The 21,542-nt window shown below is 45.8% G+C and overlaps 2 protein-coding genes across 8 annotated transcripts in view; both read right to left on the bottom strand.

Annotated features, from left to right (window-relative positions):
* The window catches only part of BEND5 (BEN domain containing 5), a 48,220-nt gene extending 39,509 nt beyond the window's left edge, over positions 1-8,711 (bottom strand). Inside the window, exon 1 of one of the 6 annotated variants that reach the window (XR_004276437.1) lies at positions 8,299-8,711. Coding sequence is in view for 2 of the 6 variants with exons in the window: in XM_032303315.1 (XP_032159206.1) it covers positions 8,299-8,524 (226 nt within the window). In the remaining 4 variants the exon portion in view is untranslated. The remainder of the gene's footprint in view (positions 1-8,298) is intronic. The other 5 variants (XM_032303315.1, XM_032303314.1, XM_032303317.1 and 2 more) reach the window with 5 other exon arrangements.
* AGBL4 (ATP/GTP binding protein like 4) overlaps positions 1-21,542 on the bottom strand; it is a 1,622,967-nt gene that overhangs the window by 227,228 nt on the left and 1,374,197 nt on the right. The window lies entirely within an intron of this gene.

The raw sequence follows: 21,542 nt of genomic DNA, 5'->3' as shown, positions 1-21,542 counted from the left end.
TGATTCAAAGTCATAAAATCTGGTAGAAGCTACTCTTCCGAAATATTGAAGAACCTGGTATCTGTTATTAACCTGAGAGAGAGAGAAACATCCCATTAATGGAGGCAGAGTAATAAGCAAATAGTGTTTTAGAAAATAGGCAGGTGGACAGAAAATGTGAAGTAAGTCCGTCTTCAAAAGTGAAAAAAGTCCTGAAGAATCTGTAGTATACAGGAAAAATGAGAAAGGGATTGTCTTGACTCCCATTTTGCATAAAATCATGCTGGATCATGGAAAGGATCCAATAGCAGAGAGTTGAATGTGGTGTGGGTTTGTTAGCCAGGATGAAATTCTGAGAAGCTAAACATAAAATGTGTACAAAGGTTTGTCTTGTTTTAAAAATATCTACATGCAAGTTTGAAGTTTTTCATATGTACAAAAATCCTATAAAGTCTTATGATGTTTGCATTAAAAACAGACATGCCACAAAGAAGACATGCACGTTGTGTTCTCTAGCCTATGGTGTTTGTTTTTATAAAATCCAAGGCAGACAAAATTCTCAAGTTTCAAGGATTATATCCAGTCAAGAAAACACAAAGAAGAGTGCCTAATGTGGTAGAGCAGAAAGAAATCAGGCAACACTGGTTCGAGGCCTGGCTCTGCAACTGCCTCTCTGGCTGTCAGCTCCTCTTCCTCTTGGTTTTCTTCTCCGTAAAACACAAGGACTAGATGAGAAGACCTTATGGTCCTTCAGCTCTATAACCATGGGCCAGTCATCCAGAATTCCAGGTCTCTCTCTCTTCTGTGCAGGGCAGAGTAAGAGTAGATGACCTAATCCCTCCCGGTGGGCACACTACCAGAAATGTCCTGACACCATTCAAAAAAGGAGGCGAAGAAACTGCTAACTGGGTTTCAGTAGGGCTCCTCGCTCTCACTCCTGCTGCCTCACTGGCCTTGGCACAGGGCTGGGGCACGAACAAAACCAGGAACTTCATCCTGCTGGCTCATTTGCTGGGGTAAGAAATGGCCCCAGCACAGGGTCACAAAGGGGCAAAACATACAAAGGATCACTAGCCTTTCATGCTGAAGCCAAGCCCCAGGAGGATTTAAAACACACATGTTAAATTTTAAACTGGTCTGCTTCTTCCATGTGCTTGTTCCTCTAAAATCACTCCTTTCCACAAATGGTGGTACACAAGCTATTCTCTTCCCAGGAACTCCTAGCTGCCACAGTCCTTAACAGCTGCCTCTATTGAGCAAATACCTACTATGTGCCAGACACTTTTCTGTATTCCCTAGCTAAGTAACACAGTGGGCAAGCAGCGAATTACCATCTCTACATCACACATGAGCACTGGAGACTGAGAGAGGTGAATTAATCTCACATCACTTCTAAGTAGCAGAGTTACCACTGGAACCCAGACTGTCTGACTTCAGAGCCCATTTTCTTTCAGTTCTCTAATACTTCCGCCTTAACATTTAAGGAACTGAACTAGAGGTCACCTAACCAAATTCTCCCATAGGGCAGGATTCCATTCCAGAATATTCTTGATGTGCTTACCACCTCCAGTGATCATGAGCTCATCATGATGCTGGAAGACCTTCCAATTGTTCATCTGCTCTCTCTGCTATTACCATGTTGCTCCCACCAATCCCTATGAATTCCACTCTTTGTATCCAACTCTGCTTTCTGGACCCCAAAGAACAGGACTGATCCTTCCTCCACTGGGAGCAAAACTCAGACACTGAACACTACCAAAATATCATGCCATGCAAATCTTTTCTTCACTTCCGTATATATTTAGCTGCCCTATTCTATGTCTAACCAAAAGCTCAGAGGAAGAAGCAGTTGTATGTAGTTAAGAGAAACAAAAACAAGCCTAGATCTGGGATCCAAGGACCTCTCTCTTAGCTTGATTTTTCAAGACACCCATCTGCCCTGCTTATCACTCGATTCTCTCTCCATCCGTCTCTGTTCATTTCTTCCCAGTTACCTTTTTTGGGCTCTTCCTCTTCAGCTGTGCCCTTAAAAGCTGATGTTCTGAACAGTTCTGCCTTGTCTCATTCTTTACTCTGCACCCTCTCTCGCTGTGACCTCACCAGTCCTGTGGCTAATGACTTCCACACTGAGATCTTCAGCCCAGTTTCAGAGTGCTGTCCTGAACCTTGACCACGTGCCTGACTGCTCTCCAGGAGCGTCCCCCCAGCTGTCCCACGGGCCCCTAAGATTCAACCTGTCTCAAGCTAACCTCATCACCTCCTCTTCCAACCAACTGCTCTTCTAGTGCTCCCCATGGAGGGAGGAGAGGCCAGATCACCACATCATTCTCACCACAACCAGGCAGTGGCCAAGTTCCATGGATCCTCCTTTCTTAGTCCATCTCAGACCCATCATGACCACTGCCACCTTACTTTAGGCGTCACGCTTCCTGAATGAACCGATCCACACTTCTCCGCAAGCCCTGAGCATGTGGGAAGACGCAGCCCATTGCCTGGCACCTATAGTTCCTGCTCAATAACTGTCTGAAGAGCCTGCTTCTCCCAGGTCAGATGAGTAGCCCTCTTCATGGGGATGCAGACAAAGTATACAGAGATTTCTAGCACTGAACCTGGACCCTGCTGAGTACTTCATAAATATTTAACAAATTAGTGCTAGAAAGCAAAAAACAATGCCCATTCCTCTGCATTTCCCTTCAGCATATGTCTGTCCACCTCGCAGAACTCAATACCCACAAAACTTAAATAAATCAGAGAAAACCTCTTCAGGGCATGTACGCTCTTCTGGTAAGCATTTTAAAATGAAGAGTACACACATCTTTCTCTTGAAGGAGCTTATAACACAAAGCAGGTAGACAAAGTGGAAAGAAAACTCATCCTGGAGTCAAAGATCTAAACATGAACTCCACTTTTCTGGTGTGCTTTTATTTTATTTATTTGCTTATTTATTTTTCTGGTGTGTTTTTAAAAACAAAAACTAGTGTGTTCTTGAATACCAGAACATTACACAAAAGAGTATGACCTCAGCTTGCCTGGGGCAAATTTTTCTTTCATCCTGTGAGCTAGAACTCTGAAGTACTCTGTAGCATGTCCCATTTTGTTGTAAGGAGTATGTGGTTCTTGAACAGCGAAATCACATCAGACTAAGCCTGCAATGGTTAACATTTCAGTGGAATCTGCAACAGATGACAGCAGGCAAGTTCCAATCTTTGCTCCAATGTGTATTAGCAGAACATGTCAAAACCTAAATTAAAAGTTTTCACTCGCTTTTTTTAAAAAAAATAAATCCTTTTGTTGGCAGTCTCTCACTGATGACATGCAACAATCTTTGCATATGAAATCGGCTAGTCCCCTGCTTCGCTGCTAACTTTGTAGAAGTTCCAAAGCATTTCTGGAGCAAGTGATCTATTTGGACTGACAATGCCAAGCTGGGACCTGAGCCCTGAATGAGCTAAAATTACCAAAGCAAGAAGAACGTGGCTTTGGAAGCTATTTCCCCCAAGTGTGGGGTTTTTCTAGTCAAGGCAGTGATAAAGAATGTTGACTTTTTCCAGATGAACAACACTGAATGAAACCTCAAAATCCCACTGCAGGTTTCTGCTCTGAAAAACAAGTTGCTGCTACAGAGGTTCCTGTCCTTCCCGACTTCCGCTTCCCAAACAGAATAAATACACCTGTCTTCCCAAAGTTCATGAGTTCGGCACGGGCTGGCTGGTGTGGACCATGTGCTGGGCACTGCAGATGCAGAGACAAGGAAGGCAGGGCCCTGTCCTGGAGGAGATCACTGGCTGCTAAGGAAGATACGCACATTCATGACTAACTGAAGCAAAACACAAAATGCTAAGATCCATAAGCAAGGGACAAGCAGAGTAAAGGGAGAGCTCTGAGGAGAGAGTGTCCCCTCTGGGGGCAGAGGGTAGGGCAGGGAACACCCTTGAGGCTTGCGGGGTCAGGGGCTGGGGGGGGGGCTTCCAGTATATTTTGTCCCCTCCTCTATCACAGCCCTCAGCTCTCTGGACCACAAACATGTCACATGTTAGCCTTCCCCACTGGAAGCCATGGGCACGGGCCCCATGTCAGACAATGATTAATCCATCTTGGTTGGTTCAAAAGAGTGTGTGCGGGTATTTTCTCAAGAGGGAATGAAACACCACAGGTCTAGGGAAAGTGAGAACAGTGGGCGAAGCTGGAGAAGTAGTGTGGGGCTGGGGCCACTACAAATGCCAGGCGGAGAAGCTGACGTTTAATTTAGAGGCAATAGGGAGCTATAGAAGTTTCTAAGGAGAGAGGCGAATTGACCCAAGACTGTGTTTTAGAAGATTATTTGGACAGCAACTTAGAAAAGAGGCTGGAGACAGGGTGAGCGATTAGAGGGTCCTTGCACTGGTTTAGACAAATAAAAGCTGCTACAGGCCTGAATGCAGGCAGTGGGAGTGGAGCTGGAAAGGGAAGGCTTAAAGAAGAATCTGGACAGCGCACCTAGAATCGGCCCTTTCTCTGCCCCCACCTTTGCCCCTTCCCCACAAGTGCCTGGCTTCTATCTCTAGTTAGCACTCATGTCAAGTCCTAAGACTACATATTCCTTGAGGATAATGCCCATTTCTTCTTCATCAGTCTGCCCCTGACTGATGAAAACCTATATTCTGCAGGGCCTGAGAAGTGAACTCTGTGGCTCCAGGTCATGCTGTCATTCAGAGCCAACACCTCCGATGTCCTGGTGCACTGGTGCCTTGGCTTCCTACAGCATTGAGCCTGGCATACAGGAAGTAGTAAGGGGGTATTTGAGAACAAAAGGAATTTAGCACACCCAAATAATAATAACAGAGCACAGGTGCTTGGACAGAATAATGTGGTATTATAAGACTCTGAGCCTAGAGAGCCAGTGTTTGTCCTGTAGAAACCACCGATTCAATACCAAGAGCCCCAGTAGCAGGCCAAACTGCAGTTAGATAATGGCGACCTCTCCGCATGTGTAGCTCTCATTTTCACAACCTGTGTGGCAAATAAAGGACAATGAGCAAGGAGAGACCAAAGGTCCACCAAGTCTTGAGATATGTGGTTCTCCTGTGGAGGATGGGAGCTCCTTGGAGATTTCCTCAGGAAAATGACAACTCATGGAGGAGAGGGCAAGGTAGTGTGTGTGCGCTTTGTAGAAGGGATGCTGGTAAGACAGGAAGAGGAAGAGCAGAATGAGCTTGAGAACTCAGAAATGAAAACTGTCCACTGGCTCAAAAACTTGCCTTGAGCCCCAAGCTTCATGGTCATTTCTTGCATGCATGCTGTGTGGCTAACAGGAACATCAGCTACTTTATGAAGGACAGTGCCAAGCACGGCCTGTGTTCTGAGGCTAGCTTTGCCATTTATTAGCAGGTCAGTCTCTGAGCCTCAGTGTCCTCAGAGATCAACAGCAATCTCTACCAACAGGGTTCCAGGGAGGATGAGCAGGGACAACGCACAGGCTCATAGTGAAACTATCAATAAAGGTGGGTTTGTTTCTTTTTCCCTTGGACTGAAATCACCCTTTGTTGAGAAGAGGGCTGTCCCACGGGGTCTGACACACATGAAACTATGGCATAAACCACCATGTCTCACAGCAGCTGGCTTTGACATTTTCTGGATTCAAGAAGAGGTCCACTTGAAGACAGCTATGGGTTGGCCTGGGCAATACTCAGTAAAGTACCAACTTTGCACCAACAGCCATGAAGTAGCCCAAAAACTGCCTCTTGAACCCAGGCCGTTGGTGTCAGAGAGGGATCAACTACTCGTGGTTAATTCACTAACCCAAAGCCACCTCTACCTCCCCCTGGAGAGCTCACCTCCTCCCGTCTGATGCCACAACATGGTGGTATTTATAGCTGGGAGATGCCAGAAGACAGCTCTTTAAAAGGAAGTGGCTGCCAGCAATTCTCAGAGCCGCCACATTCAAGTCAAGATGGAGTTTTAAGACACATAGGAGAGTTCTCTCAGGGTAAATGAATCCCCAAACCCACCCTGGCCCTTCCAGCCAGATCTGCAGCCAGAGCAGCAGCGCTAATTTAAAAATTAACCAGCTGATTGGAATTTGAAATGTGGTCTAGCCAACCTCAAGTTGGTTCCCCCATCACTGCCCCCACCCCCCACCCCCCACCCCGTCTCCTCCCAAAAAAGTAGTGAGGAGGTGGGGGAGAGCATTTTTCAAATCACTTTGCTCAAACTGGCGCCATGGTTCTTCTCTGGATCTGCTCTGCCAACTTCCAGATGTTGCCTAGATTTTTTGTTGTTTTTAATAACCCTAGAGATTTATCAACATTCCAACTTGGAGGATGAAAAGTCCATAGATTCAAGATTCATGGTTCTCAGACCAAGAACGACATGTCTTACTTATGAGAACTTTCTTCTTTTTTTAAAATCAGTGTCAGTGAGGACCGCCACCGCCTCGCAGCCTCTCTGCGGTGCTTGAAGAGCCAAGCCATGTTCATGTTTGCTGAATGAATAAATGAATGAATGGGCAATCTCTAATGGTGGGAAACAGTCATTACACACCAAGTCACATACATACCACTGACTCCTTCTGACATACATGGCTTCCTCCTCTCCTGAGGCCCTTCCAGATCTAGGAGTATAATACAATCATCAAGAAGCATACCTTCTTTTCTTCTAGCCCAAGCAAAGCTGAGGTTACAGCCTAGTTACAACTTCCTCAGGCCTATACTCTTAGGGAATAATCACCTAGTCCCTTCCCTTGGGTAATTAAAAGCAAGCAAACAAACAAAATAAAACCTAATCAGCTACACAGGCTTCCCTTTTCTACATACTTCTCCTCATTCTGTTTTTCTGGACCCAGCTGTCACCAGGTGTTGTGAATGGGTCTACGTCACTGTACCCTAGGGCTTGCCAGAGGGGTGGTAAGGGTGCGGTCTGTCAAAAAGTACTCAGGGTGCTGGTGGGTTTTTAGTTCTTCTTCCACTCCTCGAGTGCAAACCTGACTTCCAGAGGCCACAGGAGGTGCTGTAAAGGAACAGGAGTCATGGGCTAGAGCTCTAATCCATTGCTCATTTGCCATGGGACCCTAGGCAGGTCACTTCTCGGTTTCAAGCCAGTTTCTCTATCTGCCACATTTAAATACGATCACATGCTGGCTTCATCTTTCAGGACAAATGTCAGAAAGAAAAAAAAAAAAAGCTGGAAGAATTGGGAAAGGTCTTAAAACTACACCATCTTCATTCAGCTCCTAACCCTGGTCTTCCCTTGCAAGCAGAGAGCAGGCTGGCTGTCTCTGCCCACTCCGGGGTACCCCCACCCGCAGCAGCAGCTAAAAGGCTGCTCCCTAGAACGGAAGTGATACTAACTTCTTCCTCTCTTGTCTGTACCTAAGTCTCCTACTGCTAGTTGGGAAAGAGGGTCCACTGACTTTATAAAGGAAAAGGTGTCTCATGTAGCAGAAAGAACTTGGCGTAGTAGGCTGAAAGGGCTGGTTTCTTGTCCTGTCACCAGCTGAACCTCAGTGTCCTCATCTGTCAAAATGGGGCTGAGACCACCTACCTTCTCTATCTGTCAAGGCCCTGAGATAGCAGGAATGGGAGGTCTGGTCTTCACTTGATCTTAGCCAAAAGCACGAGAAGCGATGGGAGGTCTGGTCTTATTCTGACCAGCAATTCTTTCCTTGCCCTCACTTCCCTCTCACTCAGAGAGCCTTCTGGGAGATTCAAAAGGGGTGTGGAGGCTCAGGGATGCTGAGTGCCACTACCTCTTCACCTCTGTCACCTAGCCAGGAAGGGGCAGAAGAGAGTAGCACCCAGCGGTCAAGGCCTCCCCATCCTGTCCAATGGTGACCGGGATGGGACAAGGATGTCACAGCTTCCCTCTGTGAAGAGAGACTCACACCTACAAGAGTCTGACAATATCCACCTTGCCTCCTCAGTTCCAGGAGGCACCAAGGGCCTTAAAGGAAGAGAGACAGAGAAACTTGAGACGGAAGGAGCAGAGAGGGGAAGGACCAAAGAGAAGGTGAGAAGCAGAGAAATAAGAGTGCAAAGGAGGGAAGAGAAAAGAAAAAGTGAAGGGGCCAGGAGAACAGACAGAAACAGAAAGAGGACGACAGACACATACGGAGCGATGAAGACATACTGACAGCGCGGGAGTGTCGGGGAGGCGGGGAAGACAAAGGGGACCATCCGGTGTTTTTAACTGGTCTGGCCTTTTTGAGACCCCCCCATGCCCAAAAGAAAAGCCTAGGAGGCGGGCGGAGGAGGCCGGGGCGAGCAGAGGCTCCCCCCGACCCCCTCTACCCCGGGTCCCTGCCCCCGCGCGGGTCCCGCCGTCCCTCCCGGCCCGCTCGCTCACCTGCCAGCGCCAGGATCTGGGCCTTGTGGAGCAGCAGCGCGCCCCAGTCGCGGGGGGCGCGCGGGGGGCTCTCGGGCCCGGCGCCCAGCTCCTCCGGACCCCGGTACACGGCGTACACCTTCTGGTTGTCAAAATCCAGCCGCGAGCGGGGGCTGAAGTCGCGCACGCACGACACTGGCAGCGCGTAGCAGACGTTGTCCTCCAGGAACCGCACAAAGGCGTACATGGTGGGCGCCGGGGGCGGGCCCCGGTCGGGCCGGTCAGCCCGCGGGGCGGGCGCGGAGGTGGGGACCCGGCGGGGGGCGCGAGCCGCGCGGCCGGGCCGGGGGGCGGGGGCGGCTCCCCGGGACCCGGGCTCCCCCCACTGTTATTGTTCCTGAAAGCACCGCTCTGCCAATCGGCTGCTCTCGCCTGGGCGCGGAAAAGAGGGGGGGGGGAAGGGGGCGGGGGGCGGGTGAGGGGGGTTTGGAAGCGCACCGCCACTCGCAAAGTCAGACCCGAGCAATCACAGCCGGAGCGCGATTCGCGTAGGGAGAGGAAAGGGCAGGGAGATTGAATTGCAACAATAATAATAATAATAACAGTAGCATTGCCATTGCAGGAGAAGGAAAAAAAAAATACATTGACCAAAAGTCGCGCTGCGTGCAGGGAGTATTATATTGCTTCAACAGTCGCGCTCAAAACAAATTGAATCGCAACAAAACTGCATTGCAAAAGAGAGGAGAGAGTGTGGGAGAATGAACGCAGGGCCTGGGAGGGGGTCAATCTTGTTGGGATCCCTAAGTGTAAACTTGCACTTGCAAGCAAGCAGAATTTTGGAGTGTTTCAAATAATTGCAGCCACTCCTCTTAGCTCCTTTAGTTCGTGTATCTTTTTCCCTTCTTTCTTCTTTTTCTTCTTTCTTTCTTTCTTTCTTTCTTCTACTTCTTCTACTTCTTCTTCTTTCTTCTTTTTTTTGCAAAACTGCCAACTCCTGCTGTGGGGAGGGTCAGTCAGCCAGAAACGTTTCCCCAAAGCTGCCAAACTAGTTCTGACCAGAACTGGGGCTTGTCTGGGATTTCCAGTTGGACCAGCTGGCTGAGGTGGTGGAGGGTTGGTCGAGGGCAGCTCTCAGCCAGAGGGAGCAGGGGGCGCCCCTCTGCCCTGTAGTCTTTCTCCACTGAGGCACCTCCACCGCATGCCTTTCTTAGAGCTGGGACCAGTTGGAAAGAAGGAGGGAGTGGAGGTGTACTCTGAGGGAGGCAACCCCAGGATTAGCTGGGCATTTTGGAATGCCTTGAGTTCAGGAATGGAACTCCGTGGAATACCAGTCTTTGCTGTCCGCAGGATCGTAGGCAGAAGAGAGCGTGGAGGCCCTTGGATGCCCCAGACAAGACCTGAACAACTAAAAAGGGGCTGACTGGGCTCTGCTCACAGGCACCACATTCCACATCAGAGGGGGCCAGCACTCTCACAGGGATGCCTCCAAGAGGGTGGGCTTTTATACCAAATTTGGGTACTTTTATCCCCAATTCCCCGCCCCAGACCTGCCACCTGGTAGGGACTAAAATTTGGGGTTGAGAAGAATAATAAATAGAAGTCCTCATTCATCCAGCTATCCAGTAATTCATTCTTGTGTTCAAGCAACCAAATATTGTTTGGGTAAGCGCTATATATATGCCAGATTCTGGCTAGGCGCTAGTCACAGAGGGATGAACAGAATGGACAAAACACCTAGATTCCTAGCAGTGTTTGATAGTGTTATCAGAAACGGAGTCTTGGTTTTGGACACCTGGGCCAAAATTAGGTTACTAAATGAGTAACACCTTCCCTCTCCTCAAAACCCTTGCAGTCCCATCCAGGAGTATTAAAAATGTGTAAGTAAGTAATTATATTATTGTGAGAAAAGTGTTCTCATAGAGGAATATTTGTTGGGGGTGGCAGACTTAATTAATGTTATATTTTTTTAAAAAAATCATTTCATTGAATTCAAGCTGTAAGAAAAAGATAAATGCACAAAAATATTTCATAGTGGTGAGTGATTTTGTTTTCATTTGTGTTTTGCATTCATATATTTATATTTAACTATTTTTCCACAATAACTATTACTTTATGATCAGAAGGTCTTACATATTATTTTTTAAAAAGCACTGTACTCGCATTTCAGTTCAGCTCCACTAATGATGAGGTAGATAAACCAAAACCCGCAAATTCTTTCATTGTGATTCGGGAATAATATTATACAGGCAAACCCCATAAACATACACCTCCCTGATCCAAATGCATAGGTCAGATTACGTTCCCTTAAGCCCGTGGTATATATGTGGTTGTAGCCAGATATGATCACGAGTTTCCTGATGCAGTTGTTGGTCTGATTGCCTCACACACTTGGGGAAAAAAAGAGGTGCCACACTGAGTTGTTCCAGAAGATTTACCTTCGTGATTATGATTTCTTTGGACTAATCTTAAATGAGTTTTTATCTTAAGAATACATTCCTGTGGTGGTCAAGGGGAAGTAATGTATAGCAAGACTTCTGATAATTCACAAGATGGTTCATGCAGAGTTGGCCATATTTAATGAAAGTCCATGAAGCTCCAACTGTGTTTGCAAAATAATTTCTAGTACCATGGCCAATATCCTCTACCATCTAAATGAAGGTGACCACCAAGTACACCATCAGTCTCATCTTTCTTACCACCTTTCTGGACATAGTACATGCCAGATGCATTAAACTATTTGACATTTCCCAAGGTAGCATGCTCTATCATGCTACCTTTATGCTTCTGTCCTCTTTCTGGGAAGTTCTTCCTCCTAGAGCACATGCTGACATCAGCTTCCCCTGAAGACCACCTCCAATGTCACCTGCTTTGTGAAGCCTTCCCCAACCACTAGCCCTCCTCAAGCACAGGCGGTCCTTGTCTCCTATTTTGTCCAGTACCTTTTTTCTTTGTTCCTTAGAGTAAGCTCCTTGAGAGGGGTCAAAATCTAAGTAACCTCAGCATCACTGGTTCCTGGCATATTTATGCTTATAAAACAAACATGTTAAAGACACAGAGCATGAATAGCAAACCTCCTGCATGGCTTTTCTGAAAATCTGCCCCCTTTTCTCTGAGTTGTAGCTGAATCCAACTCTTTCTCATTCCCAGTGACCAAAGGGTGGGGACTGGCTCTGCTCCTTTTGCGACAGATTTGTGAACATGTTAAATGTCACTGTATCCTCAGCTCAAGCAAATTCCCCATCCAAGTCACCATAAATAATTCTTACAAGGAGGTAGTTGCATGTCCCAAGAACCCAGAAAGAAGAAAAGAACAAATTGACATGGGTGCCAGCAGAATAAACAGACTCAAATACATTTTGCATGTAGGTGCACCCATCCCAGAGAGGAACGACAGGTACGGGATGCTCACGGAGACACCGCTGGACAGCCTAAGGGCAACAGAATGACATCCCGTGTTTCTGCTTCCCATGTGACCTGCACAGTCAGTCTTTAAACACAGCTCCATACACGGGTACCTGGGAGGCTCAGACTGCCTTCCGCTCAGGTCATGATCATGGAGTCCCGGGATCAAGTCCAGAGTTCCACATTGGGCTCCCTGCTTAGCAGGGAGTCTCCTTCTCCCTTTGATCCCCCCCACCCCGCCCCCCCCCCCCCCCCCCCCCCCCCCCCGTCCTCAGGCTCTTTCTTTCAATCTCTCTCAAATAAATAAATAAACACAGTTCTATGGAGAAGCTACTAAGTACTTCCTCTACCCTGGCGAAAATGGAGTCAAACTACCTCTTTGACTTGGAGGCAGTAGCCTGGGACTTTACACATGGCAGAAACCCAAGACGGGGGCTGATCCGTTCATGAGCAAGCAAAAGCAGATCAAAAGTATAGATTTCAAATTTAAACAGGTGGTTAAAATGTCTGATTCAACTAAATCACAGCTGAATCCCCTCTCGACTACCCCACTCTAACGATTGTCCCTGTGCCTCTTACACAATTCTAATGCCAGGAAGTTTACTACCACCCCTTAACTTTGGGACACTACTGACTGTGGATCCATAGACATGGAGGCAAAATCTTCCACCTTGTAGCTGTCACACTAGGCCTTATGTCAGTTCTTCAAATATGGAAAACTTGGGATTCTGTCTCCTTAGGATCTTAACTATCTTCTGCTCAGACATCGCACTTCCTTCACCCATCTCTCCATCACCTGGTTTCGGTGATGAAAATTGTGGTATCTACTTTTTCTCCAAAGGTTACTCTAACCCATCCACGCCAAGCACCATGCATATACATCTCAATTAATTTCACACCACACCCTTGAAGGGGTATGATTAACCCCATGACAGAGTTGGGAAAATGGAGACTTGGAGCAAAGCAGTTGGGCTCTATCAGCTGTGGAGAGCTGCAGTCCCATTTGCGTTAAAGACAGTTTGCTTTAGAAGCAGTGTGGGGGAAGGATTGGGGGGAGGCAAGACTGGGGAGTGGAAGGCCTCTGATGAGGCTGGATGTCCTGTGCCTGCCCCTCCTCAACTCCCTCTTTCTGGGGCCAAATGTATTTTGCCTTTCATCCAAGTCATTTTAATGGAGCAGAAAGCGTACACATCTGGGGCAGCTTTGCAACCGCGTCTCCATTGTGCCTTCCTGTTGCGTTTTGCAGAGCCTTGGGTTAAGTCAAGCTCCTTCAGTTTAGCCAGCTGAAGCATGTTCAGTGGCAGCAGCAGGCCTTATGTTTCATATTACTGCATGGAATTCTCAGTGTACTTTGCAAAACTATTTTAAGGAGACCTGGGTTCTGTGAATTTTAAAAGCAATTGGAGCGTGTCTTTGCAACCTCTCCACTAATGATTGACCACATTTTTTTCATGATTTTGCCTTTTCTTTTTTCCTGTGATATTTAATTTGACTTTTAAAGTCTCTGCTTTAAAATTCCCACTCCTGACCCCCAGAAAAGTAATTTGCTGGGCTGTCATCCTAGGGCCACTATCTTCTCGGGTAGAGTCAAAGAAGTGGATAGGTAGCCACGAGGCTCTGGACTGGCTGGGAGGCCCATGGCAGGCATTATCTTCAGCTGGGAACTCTTACCCCAAAGCAGGGGCATCAAGCCAGTGCATCCACGTGAACTCCCGATCATGAAGTCTGGCTGGATCTGGTTGTGGGTTTGGGGCCGCGGAAGAGAGTGGCCGTAAAGAAGGGGAAGGAAGGAAAGAGAGGAGTTGCTGCTGAGGACAAACACAAAAGCCAGTGAACACTGCCTAGAGTTAGAGGGAATGTCAATTTGTCATGTAAGTGACAGCGTGGAGGGCCGAAGGAGAAGAGGCTTTGGAATCGGCCCAGGGGTTAAATCCCCGCCTTTGCCCTCTCTTTGCTGTGACTTTGGGCAAGGCAGTTTACCTTCCCTGAGCCTCGGTTTTCTTATCTGGAAAATGAGGCTATCCTCAGAAGGTATTGTGAGAATCAGGGCAAGAGTTTTTCACCCTCTCTGTACATCAGGATCATCTGGGAAACTTAAAAAAATAACCTGTTTCCAGCTCCTAATCCCCCAAGATCTTGATTCAATTGGTTGGGGGTTAGGGACTTAATTTTTATTTTATTTTTTTAAAATTCCCAGATTATTCTAACATCGGACAAGGTTGAGTACTTCTGAGTTGGAAAATTTTAAGGTGACATGCCAGTCGCATAGAAACTGCTCAACAAGGTGTAGATACTATTTTCAGGGAAAATGTACAGGGCTCTGAAGTGTCTATGCAACCTCTCTGAGGAATAATAATTTCTTCATCTGAAAAACGACATACCAGTATGAAAACAAGTCAGGGTATTATAGTCGTAGGCCCTGGATGCAAAGCCTGGCCAAAAAGTAAGGCCTATCCTCACTGTGTGGTTATGGACACGTTTCTGAATCTCTCCAAACCTCATTTTCTCCAAGGGAATATTAATACTGCTTCATAGGGTTGTTATGAGGATTAAATGAGATATGTAAATGTAAATGTCTATGCAAAGCATTTGGCAGAGTGCCTGACACATAGTAGTGAGTCCTCAATAAACGATTGTTGTTTTTGTCATGTGTTATTGTTATTTATTCTGAGAGCTCTTATCTCCATTCTGAGAGTCATGTGCCCAATGAACATTTCTTGTATCAGATTGAATATAATGAGTTGAACAATGCTGGTAATTACCCAGTGAGTGCCCCACCATGCTTCCATCCCAGTGCACGTCCTTTCCACTAGAGCCTGTGGGCATGGTTGGCCAACACAGAAGCTCAGATCTCACACCTTCAAGTCTCTGAGGCTCAGGGCCTTGCCCAAACATGCAGCGCACACTTCCAGGAGATTGTGTTTGGAGCCATGCATTCTCTCAAACTGAGTTTGTGAAGTATTTTCTTAGAATAAATAAAAATGTGTATGCATTACATAAAATGAAAAATGCAGAAGCATTTGTAGCAATTGAAAGCCCTGGGAATTTGCATCTTGGCTTGATGTTCAGATTGCAGATAATGGTCAAATTCAACCACTTAGATCTCAGCTACATTATGACCTCATGTGGGGCACACACAGGAGCTGGTCACACAGATGACCTGAATCCTGATGTTTTACCCTGGGTACATACTCCACAAAAGCAACACTAAGCAAACATTCCCAAAGGTCAAAGACCAAAAGAAGTTTATGAATAGAAGAGATTATCACAAGGGAACAATATTTGAATTGGTTTTGAAAAAGAAACAAAGAAGTTGGCTCACCTTGGAAGAATGCAACCTGCCTCAATGATGGATTTCAGTTAGGAACCCATTGGTTTTAGAAGCTACCTCTGGTTTTGCTTTTCAGTTTAACTCATTCTGTCATTTTTCAGTTGAAATGTCACTTCCTCAGAAAAGTCCTCCCTGACTTGTTCTTCCCATCGCTCTCCGCAGACTAGCTCAGGTCTCTTTTACATATTTTCACAGTTCCTTATATTTTTCCTCATGGGGTTTAGTGAAGTATGTAATACATATTTATTCTATTATTGTCTGTCTCTGCTAGTAGACCAAAAACTCCACTAGAGAAGAGACACTGTTTTCTTCACTCTTGTATCCTAGCACCTAGCCTGGCCCATGGGAGACCCTAAACAAATACTTGTTGCATAAGTACTTGCCCAAGGTCACACAGAAGTAAACGGTGGAGCCAGGATTTGTGACTCAGGCTGCTTGACTCTAGAGCTCCACCCAGAGACTTCCACTCCAATTCTGTTTTCCCTGAGTCTGACTCTTGCCTCAGTGACGATGATCTGTGTCCTTCTAGCTAGCATGGGGAGATAATGGAGCACCCATACTCAAAGGACCACTTGTTGGTTTTCTAGGGATGCCCAGACCACCTTGTCTGGTGCAGGTGAGACCCCGGCTGGCAATATCTCAAAAAGCACCCTGGATTTCAGTGATATTTTCATTCTATGTTGCTGTAGGTGAGAGTGTACTAGATTCAATCCATTGTATAAAGAAGGATTTCCTTTATCTACTCAAAACCAGTTTCTTTATTGAGTACCACAATAAGGTCACCTATTATGCTAATCAGAAAAAAAAAGTCATTGACCTCTGAGTTTTTATATTATTATGGAAAAATGGCTCATATATACAATAAACAACACATTTTTCTGTTGATAGTTCTTTATCATGTTCTTTTTGTGCTGGAGGTAGGTAAGTTGGAGCACACAATATCAAAACCCTACCTTCCCTTTTTTATTATCAGGCATACCCTTATTATTATGGGGAAAAATGGCAAGAAGCAAGGCAGGAACGATAATCCACTAAGGGAGAGACATTTTATCTAAAACAGGGAATGGACAGGAGCAAGACACACAGAGGCTTCTGAGACTCTAGATGAAATGGTTAGGGAGAGAATTAACTCAGCTGCTAGGTACAGTAGGTAACACAGGATCCCACCTCTACCTGCTGACATGTCCTGCCACACTGCTGGGCCATCAGATAGTTTCTGACCACTGATCACAGGAGCTCTGCTCCTGGCTCTGGGACCCATTCTGGAAAGGTAACATGGCCCTGAAGAAGTGAGGAGGCAATAATAAAATAATAAATAATAAAAGTGCATAGGCTTGGAACTCAGATTTGGGTTCAATTAATATTCTATCACCAAGGTCCTTTGGGACCTCGGGCAAATGTCTGACTCTCCAGTTTTTCCACTGTCAAACAGAATTTTATAAGGCTGTCACAGGCTCTAATAGACTATGCATGGCAACTGCCTGCCAGGCACAATGCCTCATCCATAGTAGGTCCCCCAAACTATGAGCTGTCTTTTCATTCCCTTCTTCTGAGACAGACTCTACTGCTTCTTCCTTTTAGGAGGTCACAGGATATTGACATGAATGGATCCCCAGAAGCCAGCTATTTTTGGATCAAGAAACATACCCACTCCTCCAAAGACTGGGCAGTATTACCACAGAGTGGCATCCACCATTCCTTCATGGCCCATGCTGGGGCAATATGTCTTCTTTCAAAGCTGGGACCTTAGTGAGATCTGTACTTTTATGAAGTTTTGGGACTTAAGCTGAGCTTGGGGTTTTACTGTCTGCTTTTAAAATTATGTTCAGATTTTGTATATTTAAAACACGACTCTGGAATTGTGAAACACAGTGTTCTCAATCATAAAAAAGGATGAATTATGTTATGCCTTTCTGTTCCCATTTCTGGGTTCTTTTTTTGTCTTCTTGTATGAATTTTTCTGTGATGCCCTGCCTTATGTCTTAACTCATCTGGGATACTTGCTATGAAAATTTGGGCAAGATTCTTAACTCCTGTAAAACTGCTTCATTCATTCATTCATTCATTCATTCCTTTGTTCATTCATTCATTCGTTCATTTACTAATGAACTATTTGCTGAGGGCTTATATTCAGAAACTTCACTTAATACGTGGGATACAATAGCGAACTAGACAGATAGAGCTTTATCTATAAAATGGGAAGCAAAACTTACCTATTAGGACTGTTGAAAGAAGCAAATAAGATCATATATGTAAAAAAGAGGAAGAGCCAAAGAAAAGGACTGAATTTTATTGAGCTCCCTACGCTGTCCCCAGTAATGCTACATGCTTCACTTACAATCCTCATAATAACCTTGGAAAATAATTCTAATTCTCTTTCTATAGATACATCAACTGAGGTTCAGAAAGGAAAAGGGCCGAAATCACACCCTGGATTCAAATCTGGTATGAACTTCCCACTCTGCTATTTTGTTGCCTCCAATGGTCCCTGATATACAACTTGCCATTTGATAGATATGTCAGTCTTCATCACCAGCTCCATGAAGAACGTGAGGGTTTGTATCCTTCTTTCTGCTAGCTGATACATATGATAGCACCAACTGTGCGTGGTTTGGGTAGAATAAGGGGTACTTGGATGGAAAATCCAAATCCTATCCCCTAATTCCTTAGGGAACAAGACATATACGTTAAATTGACAAATTAAAATTTTCCATTAGAATATGCAAACAATAACTCCAAGTCACCAGGGGAAGAACTCTGGTCCTCTGGCAGTCAGACTCATCAGCTTAGGAGACAGATGGGACAGGGACTCTTGGCAAGAGGAACATTCTTTTTCCCAAGTCAACCCATTTCTACCCCTATGACCTTTAAAGATGAAGTGCTCAAACTCTATCCCCCCGACTCTTACTGCTCCCCAGGTGGAGGCAGACCTCAACTGCACAAACAGCAAGGTGCATTTTTCCACCTGGGAAGCCCGATGTCCATGGAAAAAAGAATCTGCCCGGAAATGTTCACTTAGGGGCTGCCCGCTTTCAAGAGGCAGAAAAGAGAGTAGGAAATGAAATCACTGTGCTTAAACTTGGCAAAGGGGCTGTAAAACTGCCCCTAGCTAAGAAATCTGGACCTCTACACCCTTTTCTCTTCCATCACTCTGTTTGGACGGGTCACAGCAAAAACATACAATGGAGAAGCCAGCATAGGAGCCAGATAAGCTCTGTCGGCATGGCTTTAACTTTTTGAGCAAATACTTAATCTCTGGTATTAAGAAAAGGAAGGGCCATACCAGAGAGCTCTTGTTGCCACTGAGAAGACTTGTGAGGGTTATCAGAACTAAAAGACAGACACAGAAGAAACAGAGCAGAGCTTTGCATGCAAAAAAGGGAAGAGAAAAAAAAATCTTTTTCCTTGGCATGGAGAAATTTCATCCTGAAGGTTCTTTCTTTTTTTTTCCTTTTCTTGGCAATGTAATAAACACCTTAAAATAGAGTTATAAAACGGAAACAGATTCTATAGAAGCAGGAAACCAAGAATAGTGACTTCAGAGAACTTATAGACCAAAGCTCTCATTCTAGAAATGATGAAACTGAGGACAGAAGGACAATGATTACCCACAGCCCGAGAGTTTGTCTTTGACCAAGTCATTCCTGGAACCCAGGTCCTGGCGGGCCTTTCCTCTGCCTAACATTCCCATGCTTTCTCTTGATTACAGGTCACAGGCTTCAGTGGAAGGTGATCTTATCTGTGCCCATGGCATCAGCTTACCTAGTCCTAGAGAAGCATAACTCATCATGTTCAAGGTTTTGCATCAAGAAGAAGCCTCTCCTGGTTGGGGAGGGCATAGTGACCTCCCATAGAAACCTCCCAACTCTCTCCCCTTACCTGTCACCTTGCCCTGAAGTGTCTCTCCAGTCCTGCTGCCATTCCCATGGTGCTCCTCTGACTATCTTCTATTCCCACACCCCCACCAAGAGCTGCTGTGGATTCTCTAACACACAATCCAAAGCATGATCCCAGCCTGTTCTAGGGGGGTTGCCCTGAGCATAGCTGAAGCAGTGTTGACTCCCAAAGAGGCTTAACTGAAAACGGGGTGAAAGAAAAGGCAGCAGAACATAGTGGAGTGATCTGAGCTTTGAAATCAGATGAACCTGAGTTCAAATCCCAGCTGCACAGCGCATTAGCTGTACACACCTGAGCAAGTCATTTGACTTCTTCGAAGTTTGGTTTCCTGACCTGTAAGGCTGGGAGATTCACCCCTCAAGATATTTGGTACAATTAAATGAGAGAGCAAACAGAAAGTATTTAGCCCAGAACTTTGTTCACAGTGGACACCGGTGTATACAAAACATTAAAAACATCTGATTTTGAAAGCACAGGTTTATAGTCACTCACTCAAAAAACATTTCCTAGGCCACCTTCGCCTTGCCAAACCTTGTGCCAAGTGTTGGGATAAAGACAGACAAGAAATGTTCCTTCCCCTGCGGAAAATAATTTTTTCATGGGTGCTATGGATTGAACTGTGTCCCTCCACAAGCTATGCTAAAGTCCCAAACTGCAGTATCTGTGGAAATAGGGGGTCTGTGGGTGTAATCAAGTTAAGATGAGACCATTAGGGCGGGCCCTGATTCAATATGACTGATCGCCTTGTAAAAAGAGAACAAGGTCCGGTGAAGGCAGAGATGCATAGGGATAAGACCACATGCCTGCAGACGCAGAGATGGGATGATGCAGCTGTAAGCTAAGGAATGTCAAGGATAGATGGCCACCACCAGAAGCTAGGGCGAAGCAAAGAAAGAGGGAGCTTGGCTCTGCTGACACCTCGCTTTTGGACTTCCAGCCTTCAGAAGAATGAGGGAATAAGTATCTGTTGTTTTAAGCCACCCAGTTTGTGGTACTTTTTTTTTTCAACAGCCCTAGGAAACTAATACACCTGGGGAGATATGCAAGGGAGCAAATGCAGTAATTACAACAGAAGTGGAATGACACGGATTGCGTTCATTGAGCTGAGCATGGTACATTTATTCAATGATGTAATTTTGATTAAACCAGGAAGACTTCTTGTGAGGCTCAGGGTTGATGGAGGTCTGTGGAAGTGGAGGCAGTTTGCTGGGAGATGGATAGCCTGTGTCTGCTTGAGGAAGACAGGGAAGGCTTCTCGGAAAGGATAGTGAGAACTGGTACCTGAAGGATTGGCTAGAAGCTCAGGGGGTACAGGGTTAGGGAGAGGGGACACCATTTGTACTAGAGAGCCCAGTGTGTGCAGAGGCAGAAAAGTGTGAGCTGTTTAGAATGGGAGGCCGGGGTTACTACAAACATGTAATCACGGTGGCAGCTCTGTGCTGATACTGATCTGCCTTGCAGACTTTCTTCTCCACCTTGATATCCCACAGATAACCTCTTACATAAAATGTTCTGAATTGAACTAGAGCCTCCAGATCTCTTCCTGACCGTTCTCCTTCCTGCCCTGATTTCGTGAATGGCCCGCCTCCTGCCCCTCCAGCCTAGCTAGAGGTCTCGGAGTGCCTGTGTACTCCACTCTTGGAAGTTGACTTCCTTTTCGTCTCTGATTTACACCATGATTTCTGAGCTTTACTATATCTGGTTCTAATGGATTCTCACTTGGCATGAGCTCCCAACTCTCCAGCTGTGTCTCTCGGCCATATTCCTTCCAGCCAAGCCTCTCTGCCAGATAATTAATGATCTGTAAACAAATGCTTAATTGCACCAGGGGAGCACATATTTAAAGAAACTTTGTGATAAAGCAAAGGATCCTTTTTATAACATGAAGAACATTTCTCTCAAACTCTCCCCACCCTCGACTTCTCATTTAGTCTACATTTTTGTCTCATGTATTAAATCTAAAACTCTTCTGCAGCAGAATCTGTAAAACAAAAGAACAGAAACCTGCCCAAGGGACAGATGGTATCATCTTGAGGTGCTTCCTTCCTGAGACACTCTTTTCTTCAGATTTGGCCCTTAGACTCAAGACTTGGGCACTTGCTAGGAGAAAGGAAATTTTGGCTCCTGGCAAGCAGGCAAAAAAAAAAAAAAAAATGTGGACTTATTAAGAATCTAACATATGCCTACTTCTTTTATTTATGTTCTCTCATTTTCTTCTTCACAACACCCCCATGAACTGCTATCCATTGTATAAATAAGAAAGAACAGCACCTTGCCCAAGTTAGTGGCAGTTAGTCAGGGGGAATGGCTGAGATTGAAGGGGGTGCTTAGACTCAAGGTAATGAGATGATTGCCTCTCGGCACACCCTTTCACGTTGTTTGAGATATCTAGTCAGCCATATTGCCTTTTCAGAGCGGATAAGAACTCCTGAGTCAGAGAGTATGCCTTCTGCCCGGCCCTGCTGATTCCCTGAGTGGGTGGTAGCCCGAACGTGGTGGGCAAGAAGCCGCAGTGGAAACTTTTCTATTTGCTGCTGTGTGGGGGGCTCTGCCCTCCTGCTGGGAGTCAGTGTTGGGTGCTGCTGTGGGAGGGTCAGTTCAGCCACTCAGGCCCTTCAGAGAGGAAGTACCTTGG

The sequence above is a fragment of the Mustela erminea genome, chromosome 10 (genome assembly GCF_009829155.1).
Source record: "Mustela erminea isolate mMusErm1 chromosome 10, mMusErm1.Pri, whole genome shotgun sequence".
Classification (NCBI taxonomy): Eukaryota; Metazoa; Chordata; class Mammalia; order Carnivora; family Mustelidae; genus Mustela; species Mustela erminea.
This window is presented reverse-complemented; position numbering and strand designations above follow the sequence as displayed.